The following is a 15,738-nucleotide window of genomic DNA, read 5'->3' as shown; positions in this document are numbered from 1 at the left end:
CTTTAGAGCAGAGAAGATTAAGGGGAGAGTTAATGGAGGTGTTCAAAATGTTGAGGGGTTTTGATAGGGTACAGTGGTAGAAACTGCTTCACTAGCAGGAGGGTCGGTAACCAGAGGACACAGATTTAAGGTAATTGGCAAAGGAACCAGGATGGAGAGGAGGAGAATTGTTTTCATGCAGCGGGTCGTTATGATCTGGAACGCACTGCCTGAAAGAGCGGTGGAAGCAGATTCAATCGTAACTTTCAAAAAGGAATTGGATAAATACTTGAAAAGCTATGGGGAAAAAGTGGGGGAGTGGGACTAATTGGATAGCTCTTTCAAGAGCCGGCACAGGCACGATGGTCCGAATGGCCTCCTTCAGTGCTGTATGATTCTATAATGCCAGCAGTTCCATAAACTTATATTGCCATCACAGAATGAGATAACACAAGCTGGAAATGGAGAGCTTCAACCAAACCTACTGATCGGAAGAACCCCCCCGCCCCTTCCAAAGCAGTAGATATATGGGACAGATTCCCACCAAATGCAGTGAATGGAAGAAGGTGGCTTGAATATGGAAGAATGGGAGTTGACGGGGATGTATAGACATAGATGAACAAATACAAAATGGAACATTGTGATACCCCAGCTCCATTGAAACCATGGAAAGGTTATCTGTAGAATGCAATTGGTAAAGTGCGAACAATGCAGATGTTAGATTGCTAATCTAAAATTACTGTTTCATTATCTTCTGGACTAGGGAAAAGTTTCAGAGTTTTGTCTGAAGGCATTCACTTCCCATAGGAGATTAAAAGAGAGCCTCTGACAGTGCAAATTATATGCCATCTGTTGAAGGAGCAGACTTGATGGGCTACATGGCCTTTATGGATTCATATTTTCCAATGTTCTTATCACCCCCTAAAATCTTCCACCAGTAGGCAATGGAACAACAAATATTGCCATGGGTGCCACACAACACGTGAAGCTCACCAAGCAGAGACTAACTTATCAGAGCGAACACCATCTTATGTTTTACTGAATTTAGCCACCGTAGATAACAAAATAAATGCTGTATTCAGTGTGCTGTTACACTGCACTGGAAAGCAAATAGTTTTCCTTCAGGCAATGGGCTTTGTTCCAACATCTGCCAACCACATTAATGCAAAAACGCCAATGATTTGCAAATCACGCGGCAGCTTTCACTCACTACCATTTAGTCTTTTATAAAACAGATCACCACAGTGATCTTTATTGTTCATGTTTAGTCATAAAGAATGATCCTAATCAATTCAAATGTAGTATTTTCTGACATTTTAATAGTTCCCATTATGTATCATATTATGAACCATTTCTTGTATACTTCCATGTTCTATTTTGTTCCAGCCTAGCAAACTTGTAGTTATTAGCATGTTCACAGGACAATTGCTATTTCAAATCTGTAAATAAATTAGCACTTCTGCTCAGGTTTCTGATAAACGTATAGGGCTAGAAATTCGTCTTGGGCGGTGGCGGCTCGGCCGCCTGTTATACGCCGCGCCTGATATTCATTCCTATTGATTGCAATAGAACTGAATGTCAGGCGTTGCGTAGAACGGGCGGCTAATCCCAGACCGCCTGTTTTGAGTCACTGGCAGAGAGGAATTTCTATGCCATAGATTCCCTAAAAGCACTAATAATTAATAAAGGGTTTGAGAGATAAATTTTATTTTAAAATTGTCTGAATTTCTACAGTAAAAATATCTGGGCAGTTTCACTTAACTTCATAATAAGTTACTCTTTCTCACTTACACTTGTGCTCTAAGTCAAAGTAACACTGAGATCAACACCTTCTCATAGCTAGACAGAATACTGATTCTGCCAAATACCATTTCGAAACTCTTCCTCAAATTGAAAGCAGAAAGTGCTTTTATTTTGAATCAAGGCGCATCAGTCATCATATCATTTTCTGCCTGAATGGATACAATGGCCTAGAAATTCACTTTGGGCCCGCCAGCTGGCGTGCACCCAAAAGTTAGCGCTGAGCGTGGAGCCAGTTGCGCCTGTCAGATATTCAGTTTTTGCGCCCCAAGTCGGAACCGGGCGCTATTCCAGGGTGTGCCCGTGCCCGCTTGGGCGCTGAAACTGAATTTCAGCGCTCTAGGCGCCGCTGCGCCACCCGCTGCGGTACTGCAGGCCTCCTCCTTCTCTTAAGGGGGAGGTACCTGCAACGGGGAGATTGCCGCTGGATAGTGCCGGCAAATGAGCCCGGCACCACGGAGAAGTGCCGGGTTCGCGGAAAGCAGCCGGCAATGCCGCGGGGGGGGGGGGTGGAGGAGGCCGGGGAAGGAGGTGCGGGCAGGCGGCCGCCGAAAAAGCGGCCGGCCGCACCTCCACCTTAAAGCGCCCCACTAAGGCTACAGGACGGCCCCGTTTTCTGATCGCTGTTTGCGGCCGCTGCGGAAGAGGCGGCCGCAACTAAATATGGCGGTCGGGGCGGTGGCAGGGCACTGCGCACACCGATGATGTCATCGGTGGCGGCGCAGTGCTACTGGCTAACGCCGCCATTACCGCAGCGCTGAATATCGGCGAAAGCTCAGCAAGTGGCGCAAAAGCCCTCTTTGGGCGAAAACTGGGCGCAAAGCCTACTGAATTTCTAGCCCAATATCACATAATACAATAACAAGACACCAGAAAGTTGAAAGCACTATTTTCACGAACCTGGTTTAAGCATCTGTTGTGCAACTTTAGCAATATAAAGTGCCAAGCAAAAGGTGAGCCTGACATTAGGTTGCCAGATCCCATTCTTCACCACATCCAACAGATACAGTAGCTAGACAACAGAAAGAAAAGTGAAGTCATACATCATTATGATTTTGAATGACATAAATTTGAGCGCTAGACACTCGCCCTTGGCTGAATGCAAAGCCATGAATCCAATCACTTAAACAGAAAGAAAATAATGTGCATGGAAAATGAGAGAGATTTGGGGGATCCTGACTTGACAATAAATTGAAGCCACTGCGACAATACTCGGTGTCAGTGAATAAAGCAAATCAGATGTTGGGATGTATTAAAAGGTCAACATTGAGCTGAAATAGTGAGGTAATCTTAGCACTTTATAAATTACTTTATAATTCACATTTAGAATACTGTGCACAGTTCTGATCGCCACAGTACAAAAAGAATGTTGCACCTATAGAAAGGGTACAGAAGAGAGCAACCAGAATGATTGAAGGGCTGGAGGGATTGGATTATGAGGAGTGATTCTGTAAATTGGACATGTTCTCACTGGAAAAGAGAAGGTTGAAAGGTGATATGATTGCTGTTTTTAGGATTCTAAAAAGGGACTAGATAATATAAACCATGACAAGCTGGACCTTTGTACAGTATAGTAGAACCAGAGGACACGGCCTACGCTTGAAGGGGGTAAATTCAAAACTAAGCTAAGGAAACATTACTTCAGGTGAACGAGGGGTCAATCTATGGAACAGACTCGCTAGGGAGATGGTGGGAGCAGTTAGTGCTGAGTAATTCAAATGTAAGTTGGATAGATTTCTTTCAGAAAATAACATTTTGGGATACAGTACATAAGTAATTTGAGACAGTGTAGGATGCTTGGGAGGAACAAGTGACTTTGGACCTATGGTTCCCAAAGCTCTCCACCACTGGGGTTTTCCTCCTGTCATGTCTGGTTCCGTTGTAAATGAATTTGATAGAGATTAATTGCTATGCTTAGTCACCAACTCCATTATTGCTGTACCATGCAACTACCAGGATGGTAGAAGGTGAAAAATTTGGACCTTGGTCGTTTTACGTCTAGAAATTCCTATGTTCCTATCTTTCAAAACTGATTTCCACCTTCAAATCCTGTTCTAAATGAAGACTTTCTGCCTTTCAATGAGTGCTTTTTCACACTTGAAAGACAGCAAGAATGGATTTTGAGGCCCCCAATCAAGCCCCTTCCTTCAGTTTAATTCAGGAAAAGTTGCTTGAATATGAAACAAAACTATCACATCAGCATTCACGCAAGTAGTGCTTCTTTACACTATATGAGAGGTTGCAGAATGAGTATATAATTGGCAAATGAAGTTCAACTCAGATAAATGTGAGGTATTACATTTTGGTAGGAAGAATAGGGAGGTCACTTATTACTTGGTGGGTGCGAGTCTAGGTGGGGTAGAGGAACAAAGGGATCTCGGAGTATAAATACACAAATCACTAAAAATTGCGACACAGGTTAGCAAGGCCATAAAAAATGCAAACCAAGCACTAGGGTTTATTTCTAGAGATATAGAATTGAACAGTAGGGAAGTTATGCTAAACCTGTATCGAACCTTGGTTAGACCACACTTACGAGTACTGCGTACAGTTCTGGTCGCCATATTATAAAAAGGATATGGGGCACTGGAGAGGGTGCAGAGAAGATTTACAAGGATGACACCAGAAATGCAAGGGTATACATATCAGGAAATATTGAACAGGCTGGGTCTCTTTTCTCTTGAAAAAAGAAGGCTGAGGGGTGACCTAATGGAGGCCTATAAAATTATGAAAGGATTTGATAGAGTGGATACAGAGAGAGTGTTTCCACTTTTGGGGAAGTGCAAAACTAGAAGCCATCAATATAAGATAGTCACCAAGAAATCAAATAGGGAATTCAGAAGGAACTCTTTACCCAAAGAGTGGTGAGAATGTGGAACTTGCTACCACAGGGAGTGGTTGAAGCGAATAGTATAGATGTATTTAAGGGGAGGCTGGACAAGCATACGAGGGAGAAGGGAATAGAGGGTTATGCTGATAGATTTAGATGAGGAAAGACGGGAGGAGGCTCGAGTGGAGCATAGACGCCGGCATGGACTGGTTGGGCCAAATGGCCTGTTTCTGTGCCGTATATCCTATGTAAACCATCACAAGGTATCACTAATGAGGTTGACGAGTTGTGTTAAGAACTGAAAGAGACTGCTGACAGAGATGAAGATTCAAAAAGGACTCGAAGGTGTAGCATGTGTGCCCTGGAGTGGTAGTGAGGGTTCACAATTCTGATCGAGTGTTAGTCCATGGCACCCACTGGCATTGTTAAACCAGTTGCTGCCAGGTCAAGGTGACTTAAACTTTCTGTTTCTCCCTATGGAGAAGGTCTCCAAACATCATGGATATGCATGGTATGGAAAGCGCACAAGACAGAGGAAAAGAGAAAATATATTTTTTAATGATTATAAATGGGGTGTGACCCCCCCCCCCGATAAGTCGCACTGTGTCCTGCGCGACATCTCTTCCCCACAGCGCGGCCCATTCAAACTTTTGCACATACGTGGTTTGTACAATGTGGAAATGGTGAGCAGGCTGCGCGGGACCTTGCAGACAAGTCCGTGGCCGGGTAGCTTAACAAGAACACTGTGTGCCCATCTCAAGAGTAAAATGATAAGCAACTCCACACTGACTCCAGTTTAGAAGCAGGCACTTTGTCAATTAGCATTTGATTTTCCTAATTTTATATTTGTGGAGATCAACTTTGCACTCACAGGTAAAGCTCTTATCATTTTACTGGAGGCCACCAAGGTAAGAACTTAAAAGGGTCTGTCTACTGTGTTTGCCTCGCAGAGAGTAAAATATGTCTAAATTAGCTCATTTTGGATTTAAAAAAAATCTAGGACAGGTTTACTTTAAAAAAAAACTTGAGTAAGCTGTAAAGGACAGTCAGTAGTCTGGGATTGATGCAAATTGTATACTGTGCATTCCACTTACCTGCTGCTTCTCCGTAAAACGAGCAGCCTCTAGGTGCATGTAGTAATTGCCCAGGACGTGATAGGCAGCAGCTCTCACTTTAGGATCATAACTGCTGAGACCTGCCACAGTTAGCCCCAAGGCGTTAACAGCCACAAACTTGTAGCAGTCTACCACAGTCTCTGCAAAGATAAAACCAAATTACAAACAAAGATTTGAATTTATCGGTTGTCTTATCACAGATCTCGGGAAGTCTCATGGTGCTTCACATACAAAGCATTACTCAGAAGTGCAGTCCCTGTTCTTCTGTAGGCAAATCGGGCAGTTATTTTGTACACAGCAACGTGCCACAAACAGCAGTGAAATGAAATGACCAACTACTTGGTGTTGGTCAAGGGGAGAATGTTGGCCGGCATAATAGAAGATCTCCCTGCTCTTCCCTGAATAACAACTACAACAACTTGTATTTATATAGCGCCTTTAACATAGTAAAACGTCCCAAGGTGCTTCACAGGAGTGTTATCAAACAAAATCTGACACCGAGCCACATAAGGAAATATTAGGGCAGAAGCTTGGCCAAAGAGGTAGGTTTTAAAGAGCGTCTTGAAGGAGGATAGAGAGGCAGAGAGGTTTAGGGAGGGAATTCCAGAGCTTCGGGTATTGGCAGCTGAAGGCACGACCGCCAATGATGGAGCAATTAAAATCGGGGCTGTTCAAGAGGCCAGAATTAGAGGAGCGCAGATATCTCCGAGGGTTGTGGGATGGAGGAGATTACAGAAATAGAGAGGGGCGAGGCTATGGAGGGATTTGAAAACAAGGATGAGAATTTTTAAATCGTGCCGTTGCTTCACTGGGAGCCAATGTAGGTCAGCGAGCACAGGGGTGATGGGTGAACGGGACTAGGTGCGAGTTAGGACAAGGGCAGCCGAGTTTTGGATGACCTCAAGTTTACAGAGTTTAGAACATGGGAGGCTGGCCAGGACTGCGTTGGAATAGTCAAGTCAAGTCTAGAGTTAAGGCATGATACTGAATACTAAAAGAACAGTTGTTGGAAGGCCTTACTGGAAGACCAGATTCAAGAACATGTGCTCGTATATCTAGAGTTCATTGTCTATCATGATGGAGTTGCAGAGAGGCAAGCAGATTCTACCAAAACTCCACACCTCCAACTAGTGGTACCACCATTTGATGAGATCCACGCTGTGGGCAGAAAAGTGGTGACAAGGCACTCACATATTTTTATGGTGAGTTGCCTTATTTGCTTTAACTCGTGAGGAGCTCTTGGTACCTTTTGCCCATCTAGCAAGGTTTCAATCACACCCTTGTCCTTTGTCTAGTGACAATAAGTGACTATCCTCTAGAGGGGAAGGGAAAAAGAGAAGTGGATTCTCTTTGGTGTTGAGACAGCTCCAAGATGACAACCCTGCTAATGGAAGCTCGGAACCAAGTCAACCCTTTGTGCCAAGGTTGGTAATCTGATACTTGAATCGGGCACGTCTGAGTGACCTATCAGGTTGGCTCACTAAGAGATGGAGGAGTAGACCCATCATTTGGAGCTGATACTTTCCCCACTTGGCTCCAGGTAAACTTGCAAGCCAATCCCCCATTAGGTCGCGTGGTATTGGTTAGACAAGCAGCAGGAATTTTTATGAGTCCGCTATACTAGTTAGCTTGCGTTTTAGCTAGTTAATCTCCAGCAGTACCTTGTGTACATTTGGGGTTCCCCAAGCCCTGGCTCTTGTCAACCTGTGCTAAGTTATCTGATCTTAAGCGAACGGGATGTGTTCCAATGCAGAGACAAGGCGCATTCTATAATCAGGCTCATAGAAACTCTTACCCGTGTGGATTTCTCGGTAGTTTGATCTGGAGACTATTAAGCATGGTGATGGGATTTCTGTATGTCAGATACCCAAATGACTAAAACCATCCAAAAAAACCCCCAGTCTTAATGACAAATTAACTCAGCGGGACCCGCAAGAAATGTTAATAACACACTTGTAAAAGGCGAGAGGCGAAGCATGGTTTTCTGAGAGTTCAGCTGAGGCAGACTTTGGACAGGGTAGAGCGAGTTTATCTTGCATCTAATCTGTGCTATACTTGTTCTGGAAGTACCTGATGCTGAAACATTCTATTCTACAATACTAACATCCCTTATGTTAATAAGTACAAAACTAAGGACTATTAAACATTCCCCAGAATCTGATATTGTTAATAATCATAGCTCTTTTATTAAAATTATTTGTGTGCACAGCACTCAGTCAAGAAGTTCCATAATTCGCTAGTTCCATTTAAAGTTGTCCTCTCGACCTAACAGATCACAGAATCATTTGACGTTACACATAATGAACATACTTAGTCGGTACAGATTGATCTTATTTTGCGAATAGATACTTTCATTAAAACAAACAAGACAGTTTCTGAGCTAGAGGAAGGAAAATTGACGATTGAGTTTTTCTTGCATGTGACTGCATTTTCTTTTTAAACTTAATTTCACGCAGTCTAGTGAAGCAGTGGACTGGCGGCATTGTGTCACTGAGCAGCAGGACACAAGCATGTCTGGGATTCCCAGAAATGAAGCCAGTTAACCCGAGCTCTTCTCATTGTACCTCCAAGTGTTTGGTTATACAACAACTTTGGTAAAGCTTGGCTGCTTGCCATCTTGACCAGGGAATACAAGAGTATAAAACAAGGCATTAAGATGGATTTAAACAATGGATTGTTTTAGAAACTACAAATCAGTTTGACGCAGCTAAGCATAGGTAGCATACAATTCCCAACATGATCCCGATAGGGATAGCTCCCAAACAGTCTTGAATATTTTTCCTGCAATTGTTCCCTTAACTTTGTGGTTTCAACATTGAACAACAATTTTGAACTAATAAATGCGGTTTGCCACTTACTTAATGCAGGGGACAAGGATATTAGACTGCAGTGAGCTTGCTGTAGACATGTTCTTGTAATCAGGGGTGCAATTATTGGGAAAAATTACAAAGTAGGGAATGTTATTTTACAAGCACTTAAAAAAAATTAGGACAAGGTGGAATTATTGGGGTAATTTTGCAGTTCAGTTCAGTTCTTGGGAGCTTCACCGTGCAGAATTACCCCTTACACGCAAACAGGATAATGTTACTTGAGATAGATTATTCAACATGGTATGATAAAATAGATAAACCAATGTGTTCATGTAAATAGGGACTCAAGACCACTTATTGGCTGTGGGATACTGGGTGGTGTGGGGAGTGAATACATTTGCCCATAATTCAGCAAAAATTGGAAATCCAGAAAGGCAGTACAAAGGTGTGAGAAAAGTAAAATTACTTATCTTGTTCTCCAACTCAGCATCCTGATCTACTGACCCCGTATCCTCTTCTCCACCTCTACCTCTGTAACATTTATCACCTCCATTCCTACCTCAGCTCATCTGCTGCTGAAACCCTCATCCATGGCTTTGCCACCTGCAGACCCGACTATTCCAATGCTCTCCTGGCTGGCCTTCCATCTTCCACCCTGCGTAAACTTCAGCTGATCCAAAACTCTGCTGCCATATCCTAACCCTCACTAAGTCCCGCTCAGTCATCATGCCTTTCCTCACTGATGTATATTGGTTTCTGGTCCTCCTATGCCTCAAATAATGAAATTCTCATCCTCATGTTTAAAACCCTTCCATGGCCATCTCGTCTTATCTCTGTAACCTCCTCCAGCCTACTATTCTCTAATCCTCCAACTCTGGCCTCATACATTCTCTCCTCCCTTTGCTCCACCATTGATGTTTCTGACTTCTGCCGTCTCAGCCCCATACTCTGGAATTCCTTCCCTAAACCCCTCCATCTCCCTCTTCTCCTTTAAGGCTCTAATTGAAACCCAATTCTTTGGCCAAGCTTTTAGTACCCCTCCAAAACAAAGAACTTGCATTTATATAGCGCCTTCCACGACCTCAGGATGTCTGAAAGTGCTTTACAGCCAATGAAGTACTTTTGAAGTGTAGTAATGTAGTAAACGCGGCAGCCAATTCGCGCGCAGCAAGGTCCCACATACATCAATGAGACAATGACCAAATAATCTGCTTTAGTGATGCTGATTGAGAGATAGATTTGGCCAGGACACCGGGGAGAAATCCCCGGCTATTGTTTGAAATAGTGCCATGGGATATTTTATATCCACCCGAGAGGCCAGTTGGGGCTTCAGTTTAACGCCTCATCCAAAAGATGGCACTTCCGACAGTGCAGCAAGAGTCCTCCAACTGAGCCACAGCTAATAGCGCTTTCTTTGGCTCGGCGTTTATTTTTTTGCTTGCGCCTCTGTGAAGTACATTAAGATGTTTCTCTACGTTGAAGGTGCTGTATAAATGCAAGTTGTTGTTGTAGCAATAGAGTTTTTGTTATTCTGTGATTGAGAGCATCCATTGGCATTTATGCAATCTCGATTGGGTCTGGGGAAAATCATGTGCTTCAGGAGCATCAGGGGCACCCACTGTCTCCGTACCTTAACATCATGCATGAAGAATGAACAGGTCTTTGGAATGGATCAGAGTAGAAATTGATTGCGGCCTACACCGTCTCTTGTCTATCATTTAAATGTGATTCTCTCAGTCTCTGTATTCTCCATTCACTTCCATCTGATCACCTGGCAACCAGAGTGCGAGTATGTTTTATACACCCCTTTGCAACCTGGGATTGGCAGGGTGCAAGGAAGGTTCTTTAAGTGATAAAACAAAGACCTTCACGAAGTAGTGCGCCAAACGTTTGAAAAAATACGTATACTAAGCACAATAGAAGCAGGGACCAAAAAGGTGCAGTAATGGTATTCTTAGGTTGCACTCTTGTACAAGAGGCTGAATTGCTACACAAAGTGCTGAGCTCTATTGTATGAAGTTGAGACGGGTTCCAAGGGCAATGTTAGAAATACTGAGCTCTTTTTTTGGGGGGGGGGGGGGGGGGGGGGGGCGTGGGGGAGGGGTTTTCACCAGGCTGAGTGATTTTTTTTCTCCAAAAAACAGAGACAAACTATACTTTTGGAGATATCTCTGGCACAACAGGAAAACCCCCACTCGTTGCCTGAGTGCATCAGATATTTATTGCTTTATAGACCGATCTGGATGTAAGCACAAGGGCAGATTACATCTAACAGAGACTTAGGTAACAGTGGATTCTGTGCTCTAAAACAAGCAATTTTTGTCAGATTATTTGAAACTGCTTTAAGAGGAGTCAGCCTCCACCAAGCTCACACACAAATTCAAAATTGGAAGAACACACAAAAAACAGATTAATTTAAAGGCTTGACAAAGGCTGAAAACTATGAATTCCAGAATATAGTAGAAACTATAAGCAACATTAGGAGCTTAGAGAGCCTTCTGAAAACTGCAGAACAAAAACTTGATTATCTTGTAGTTCCTGGGCCTTTGTACAGCGCAGGAGCAGAGGGTCACGTGGGAGATGCGCTTGATGAAGTAATGATATAAAAATTAAGGGTTTGTTGAAACATGTGATTCTCACATAACCAATTGATTGGGCAAGTTGCTAGGATGTCTGCAGGATGCCAGATTGAACAAATTCACACAGATGCAGTAGAAGGTAGTCTTTTAACATGCAACTGAGGCACATCAATGAAGCCAACATTAAGGGAGCTTTGCTTATTTACTCTGCTTTTGGTGCGTGCTCATTACTGACACTGGGTGCCAAAATGGAAACATTTTCCATTCCCTAGCACAGACTTTTACGAGGATAACAATGCTTCGCAACACGTGCATGAAGTAACTGGCCCAATATGCACGTCTTCTTTGTACAACCTCTTAACCATCAAGCAATAATCCAGACGGAGAAAAAAAAAATGAATGTACATTTTTATAGCGCCTCTCAGAAATGCCTCAAAGTGCGTTACTTTGTGAAGTAATTCTTGTTATGTAGCTGAACTCAGCAGCCAGTTTGTAAAAAGCAACATCTAACAAACAGATGAGTAACCAACTAATTTGTCTTGGCTAGTGGAGAGAAGCATGTGGGACAGAACACTGCGAGAACTTCCTGCTCTTTTTCCAAGTAGTGCCGTGGAATTTTTAATGTCCACTGAAAACCACTGGAACAGACTTGGTTTAACATCTGTTCTGAAAGATGGCATCTTGACGATGGAGTACTTAGTACGACACTGAAATATCAGCCTAGTTTATAAACTAAAGTCCGGGAGTAGTGCTTGAACCAAAAATGTTTGATCTTTTGATTAATCTCTGACTAAGAGATGAGAGTTCAACTAACTGGGCCAAGCTGACACAGAAGGGCTGATTTTACTAAATCATGCTCCCAGGCTGGAGGCTTGCCTGCAGGGCTGTATATTGGGACACTGCAGGCGTCTGTGGTTTCCTGCTTTGTGCTCCCAGTGGGCGAGGATCTACGCTGAGAGTGTACATTCTTAAAAATAGTCTCTCGAGTTACCTGAAGTGGAAAAACATTGCACAGAGACAAGAGGAAGACGTTGCACAGACGAGAAGTAACCTTCATTTTGACACCAAAATCTTCTAAATTAAAAAAAATGAACAAGTGCCTCCCAAAAAAAGAGAGATTATGCTCTTGAACTGGACAACTTCACTCTGAGCTACAGTCGTAAAACCACCATTACTTTTAATAACCTTGAAAAGTGAAATGCATCTGAAATTATAAAGAAACTGTCATTGACAGATTTACGCCAGACAAATGTAGTTTCTTTCATATGTCAAGGTGACTACTTGTCACAGACCAGCTATATATCACAGCTGCTAAAGACAGCATGACACATTTTTATTTAAAATCCAGCACAGACAGTGAGAAGGTCAGATTGTGGACTATTTAGGTAGGGAGGGCAGAAAAGTGGCTTTGTTTTATGAAAGCTCATCATACTATTTGGACAGTGTAATTATGACAAGTTAAAATAAAAAAATAAAAATCTCATTGCTGACCACATCCACAAATAACCTGCAGCATATATCCTCATAATTTTGGAGTCCTACACTTACATTTTGATGCCGTTTCTTTATAATAATAAGAAGACATTTGTCTAAACACAGATGTTAAAACGCCACTGGCACAAGTTCAGGGGAACAGTAAGACTGAGTTCAAAAGAAAACATTGAGAGACCTACAGGAATAAGGTTCGAATTACACCAGGTACAGACACAACTGTTAAGTGCTTTTTTTTAAATTTCAACATTTTAAATAGTGAAATTAATGTGGGGAAATCATATTTAAAACACAAGTTGTATACTTGATAAATTGGACGGCACAGTGTTAGGGCTCTGTGTAAAATGACTTTTGGCAGTCTCAAACTCACTTGTTAGAGAATATGGAGGTAATGTTTCTCATTTAACAAAAAAAAAGTCGGAACGGCTGATTTTTTCCATAATTACCAACCCACTAACAAAATTGTACATTATAATGCTGCACACACTCACAATTGTTAGCAGATCATTACTTTCAAAGGGTGACAGCCATGCTCCTGCTTTATGTTAAACGAAGGCCCTTTGAATCCAAAGCACTAAATTCACTCAAAATTCAGCATAAATTGATCTAGGTTGCTAGCAAGGACAAAAGAAAGCTGGGAGATTCACACGTACTCTTCGGAGGTTGAAGCTAAGGTATGTCTACACAGGCCATTCGGCCCAACCAGTCCCTGCTGGTGTGTATGCTCCACTCGAGCCTCCTCCCGTCTTTCCTCATCTAACTCTGAGCATAACCCTCTATTCCCTTCTCCCTCATATGCTTGTCTAGCCTCCCCTTAAATGCATCTATACTATTCGCTTCAACCACTCCCTGTGGTAACGAGTTCCACATTCTCACCACTCTCTGGGTAAAGAAGTTTCTTCTGAAATCTCTATTTGATTTCTTGGTGACTATCTTATATTGATGGCCTCTAGTTTTGCTCTTCCCCACAAGTGGAAACACTCTCTCTCTGTCTACTCTATCAAAATCTTTCAAAATTTTAAATTCCTCTATTAGGTCACCCCTCAGCCTTCTCTTTTCAAGAGAAAAGAGACCCAGCCTGTTCATCCTTTCCTGATAGGTATACCCTCGCATTTCTGGTATCATCCCTGTAAATCTTCTCTGTACCCTCTCCAGTGCCTCTATATCCTTTTTGTAATATGGCGAACAGAACTGTACGCAGTACTCTAAGTGTGGTCTAACCAAGGTTCAATACAAGTTTAGCATAACTTCTCTACTTTTCAATTCTATCCCTCTAGAAATAAACCCTAGTGCTTGGTTTGCTTTGTTATGGCCTTATTAACCTGCGTCACTTTTAGTGATTTGTGTATTTGTACGCTGAGATCCCTTTGCTCCACTACCCCATTTAGATTTTTATTTTCCAAGTATAAGTGACCTCCTTATTTTTCTTACCAAAATGTAATACCTCACATTTATCTGTGTTGAAATTCATTTGCCAATTATATGCCCATTCTGCATGTTTATTAATGTCTCCTTGTAATTTGTTGCAGTCCTCCTCAGTATTGACTATCCCCCCCAATTTGGTGTCATCCGCAAATTTAGAAATTGCGTTTTTGATTCCAAAGTCGAAATCATTAATATAAATTGTGAACAGTGGTCCCAGCACTGATCCTTGTGGAACACCACTTTCCACCTTCTGCCACTGTGAAGCCGGAATTTTCCCGTTGCCGAGTGTGCGGATTTGGGGGCGGGTCAGCAGTAAAAATCGCAGAAACTGCCAGCGTGTTAGGAACCCGCGGTCATCCTGCCGACTTCCGCATTTAACTCTGGCGCATTTGGAGGCACGCCACGGACCCGATCGGGAGGGGTGGGCGACCTCATTCAAGTAATTAAATGCTTGTTGAGAGACAAGCAACAAGAGGGTTTTAACAGCAGCTTTTGGCTTTAACTTCAGGAGCACGGGATTCACGTAGCTCGGGAGCCTCGCCTGTGAAGGGGAGGCGGAAGCTCAGTGGCCATTGTGCGGGTGCATTCATTGAGAACTGGGAAAAACACACAAATACTCCCACATTACACCTGATCACTTGGCTAATGGAAAGGCTCTTGCTGACACCATTTTGTGCAGAGATTTAGCTGTCAGCAGTTTGCAGGACATTTCTGAAACCTCGGAAGCCACTCTCACCACATTGCTAGTCACTATCACAACATTGAGGGATTGACCCTCTGATCTCCACTTTACCTGCCATCTATTACACCAGCATGGGTGCCGCTTATGCTCTCTCACCTTGGACCTCAGAATCAGACCAAGATGAGCCCCACCACCAACAGCGCCAGCCACAACACCAGCTGCAGCAGCAACCACAACAGCAGCCTTCTCCTCAGTGAACTGATGCTCCACAGGAGGGGTGGTGGGTGGGCAGCACAAGGGTGCCCCAACACAGGGTATACAGGCAGAGGATGAGCTTCCTGGACATGACTGAGCAGCAGTGCTTCAGGAGGCTCAGGCTATCGCGCCAGGTCGTCACAGACATTTGGAGCTTGCTGGAACAAGACCTGCTGCCCAGAGGACCTGCTGGACACATCTTACCAGTGGCTGTCAAAGTCACCATCGCCCTCAACTTCTTCATCTCAGGCTCCTTCCAGGGATCTGCAGCAGACATTTGCAGGATCTCGCAAACGGCTGCCCACAGATGCATCACCCAGGTGACTGATGCCATGTTTGACAAGTCAGCCAATTATGTAAACTTTGCCACTGATGAAGCCAGTGTTACTGAGCGGGCGCTCGGCTTTGCGGCTCTGGCTGGCTTCCCACAGGTGCAGGGCATCATCGACTGCACACATGTGGCCATCAAGGAAGCCCCAGATCACCCAGGTGCGTTTGTGAACTGGAAGGGCTTCCAATCCCTCAATGTGCATGTGTGCGCCAGATTCGCTGGCAGCTGTCATGACTCTTTCGTTCTGGGCCAGTCCACCCTCCCTCAGCTCTTCGCACCTCCTAACAGACTTACCGGCTGGCTGCTTGGGAGACAAGGGCTATCCACTGAAGACATGACTCATGACACCCTTGAGGAGGCCAAGTACGGAGGCTCAGGAGCGTTATAATGAGAGCCACATATCCACCAGATTTGTCATGGAGCAAATAGGTATGCTGAAGA

At 43.6% G+C, this 15,738-nt stretch overlaps 1 protein-coding gene across 3 annotated transcripts in view; it reads right to left on the bottom strand.

Annotated features, from left to right (window-relative positions):
• urb1 (URB1 ribosome biogenesis homolog) overlaps positions 1-15,738 on the bottom strand; it is a 127,892-nt gene that overhangs the window by 32,134 nt on the left and 80,020 nt on the right. For all 3 annotated transcript variants that reach the window (XM_086007049.1, XM_086007048.1, XM_086007047.1), the window contains exons 31-32: positions 5,704-5,864; positions 2,680-2,791 (exon numbers count right to left, since the gene is read on the bottom strand). In XM_086007049.1, coding sequence (XP_085863175.1) covers positions 2,680-2,791; positions 5,704-5,864 — 273 coding nt within the window. The remainder of the gene's footprint in view (positions 1-2,679; positions 2,792-5,703; positions 5,865-15,738) is intronic.

Source organism: Somniosus microcephalus, chromosome 14 (assembly GCF_052327205.1).
Source record: "Somniosus microcephalus isolate GS21.2 chromosome 14, FLI_Smic_1.0, whole genome shotgun sequence".
NCBI lineage: Eukaryota > Metazoa > Chordata > Chondrichthyes > Squaliformes > Somniosidae > Somniosus > Somniosus microcephalus.
The sequence above is the reverse complement of the archived record's forward strand: the minus strand, read 5'-3'. Positions and strand labels throughout refer to the sequence as shown.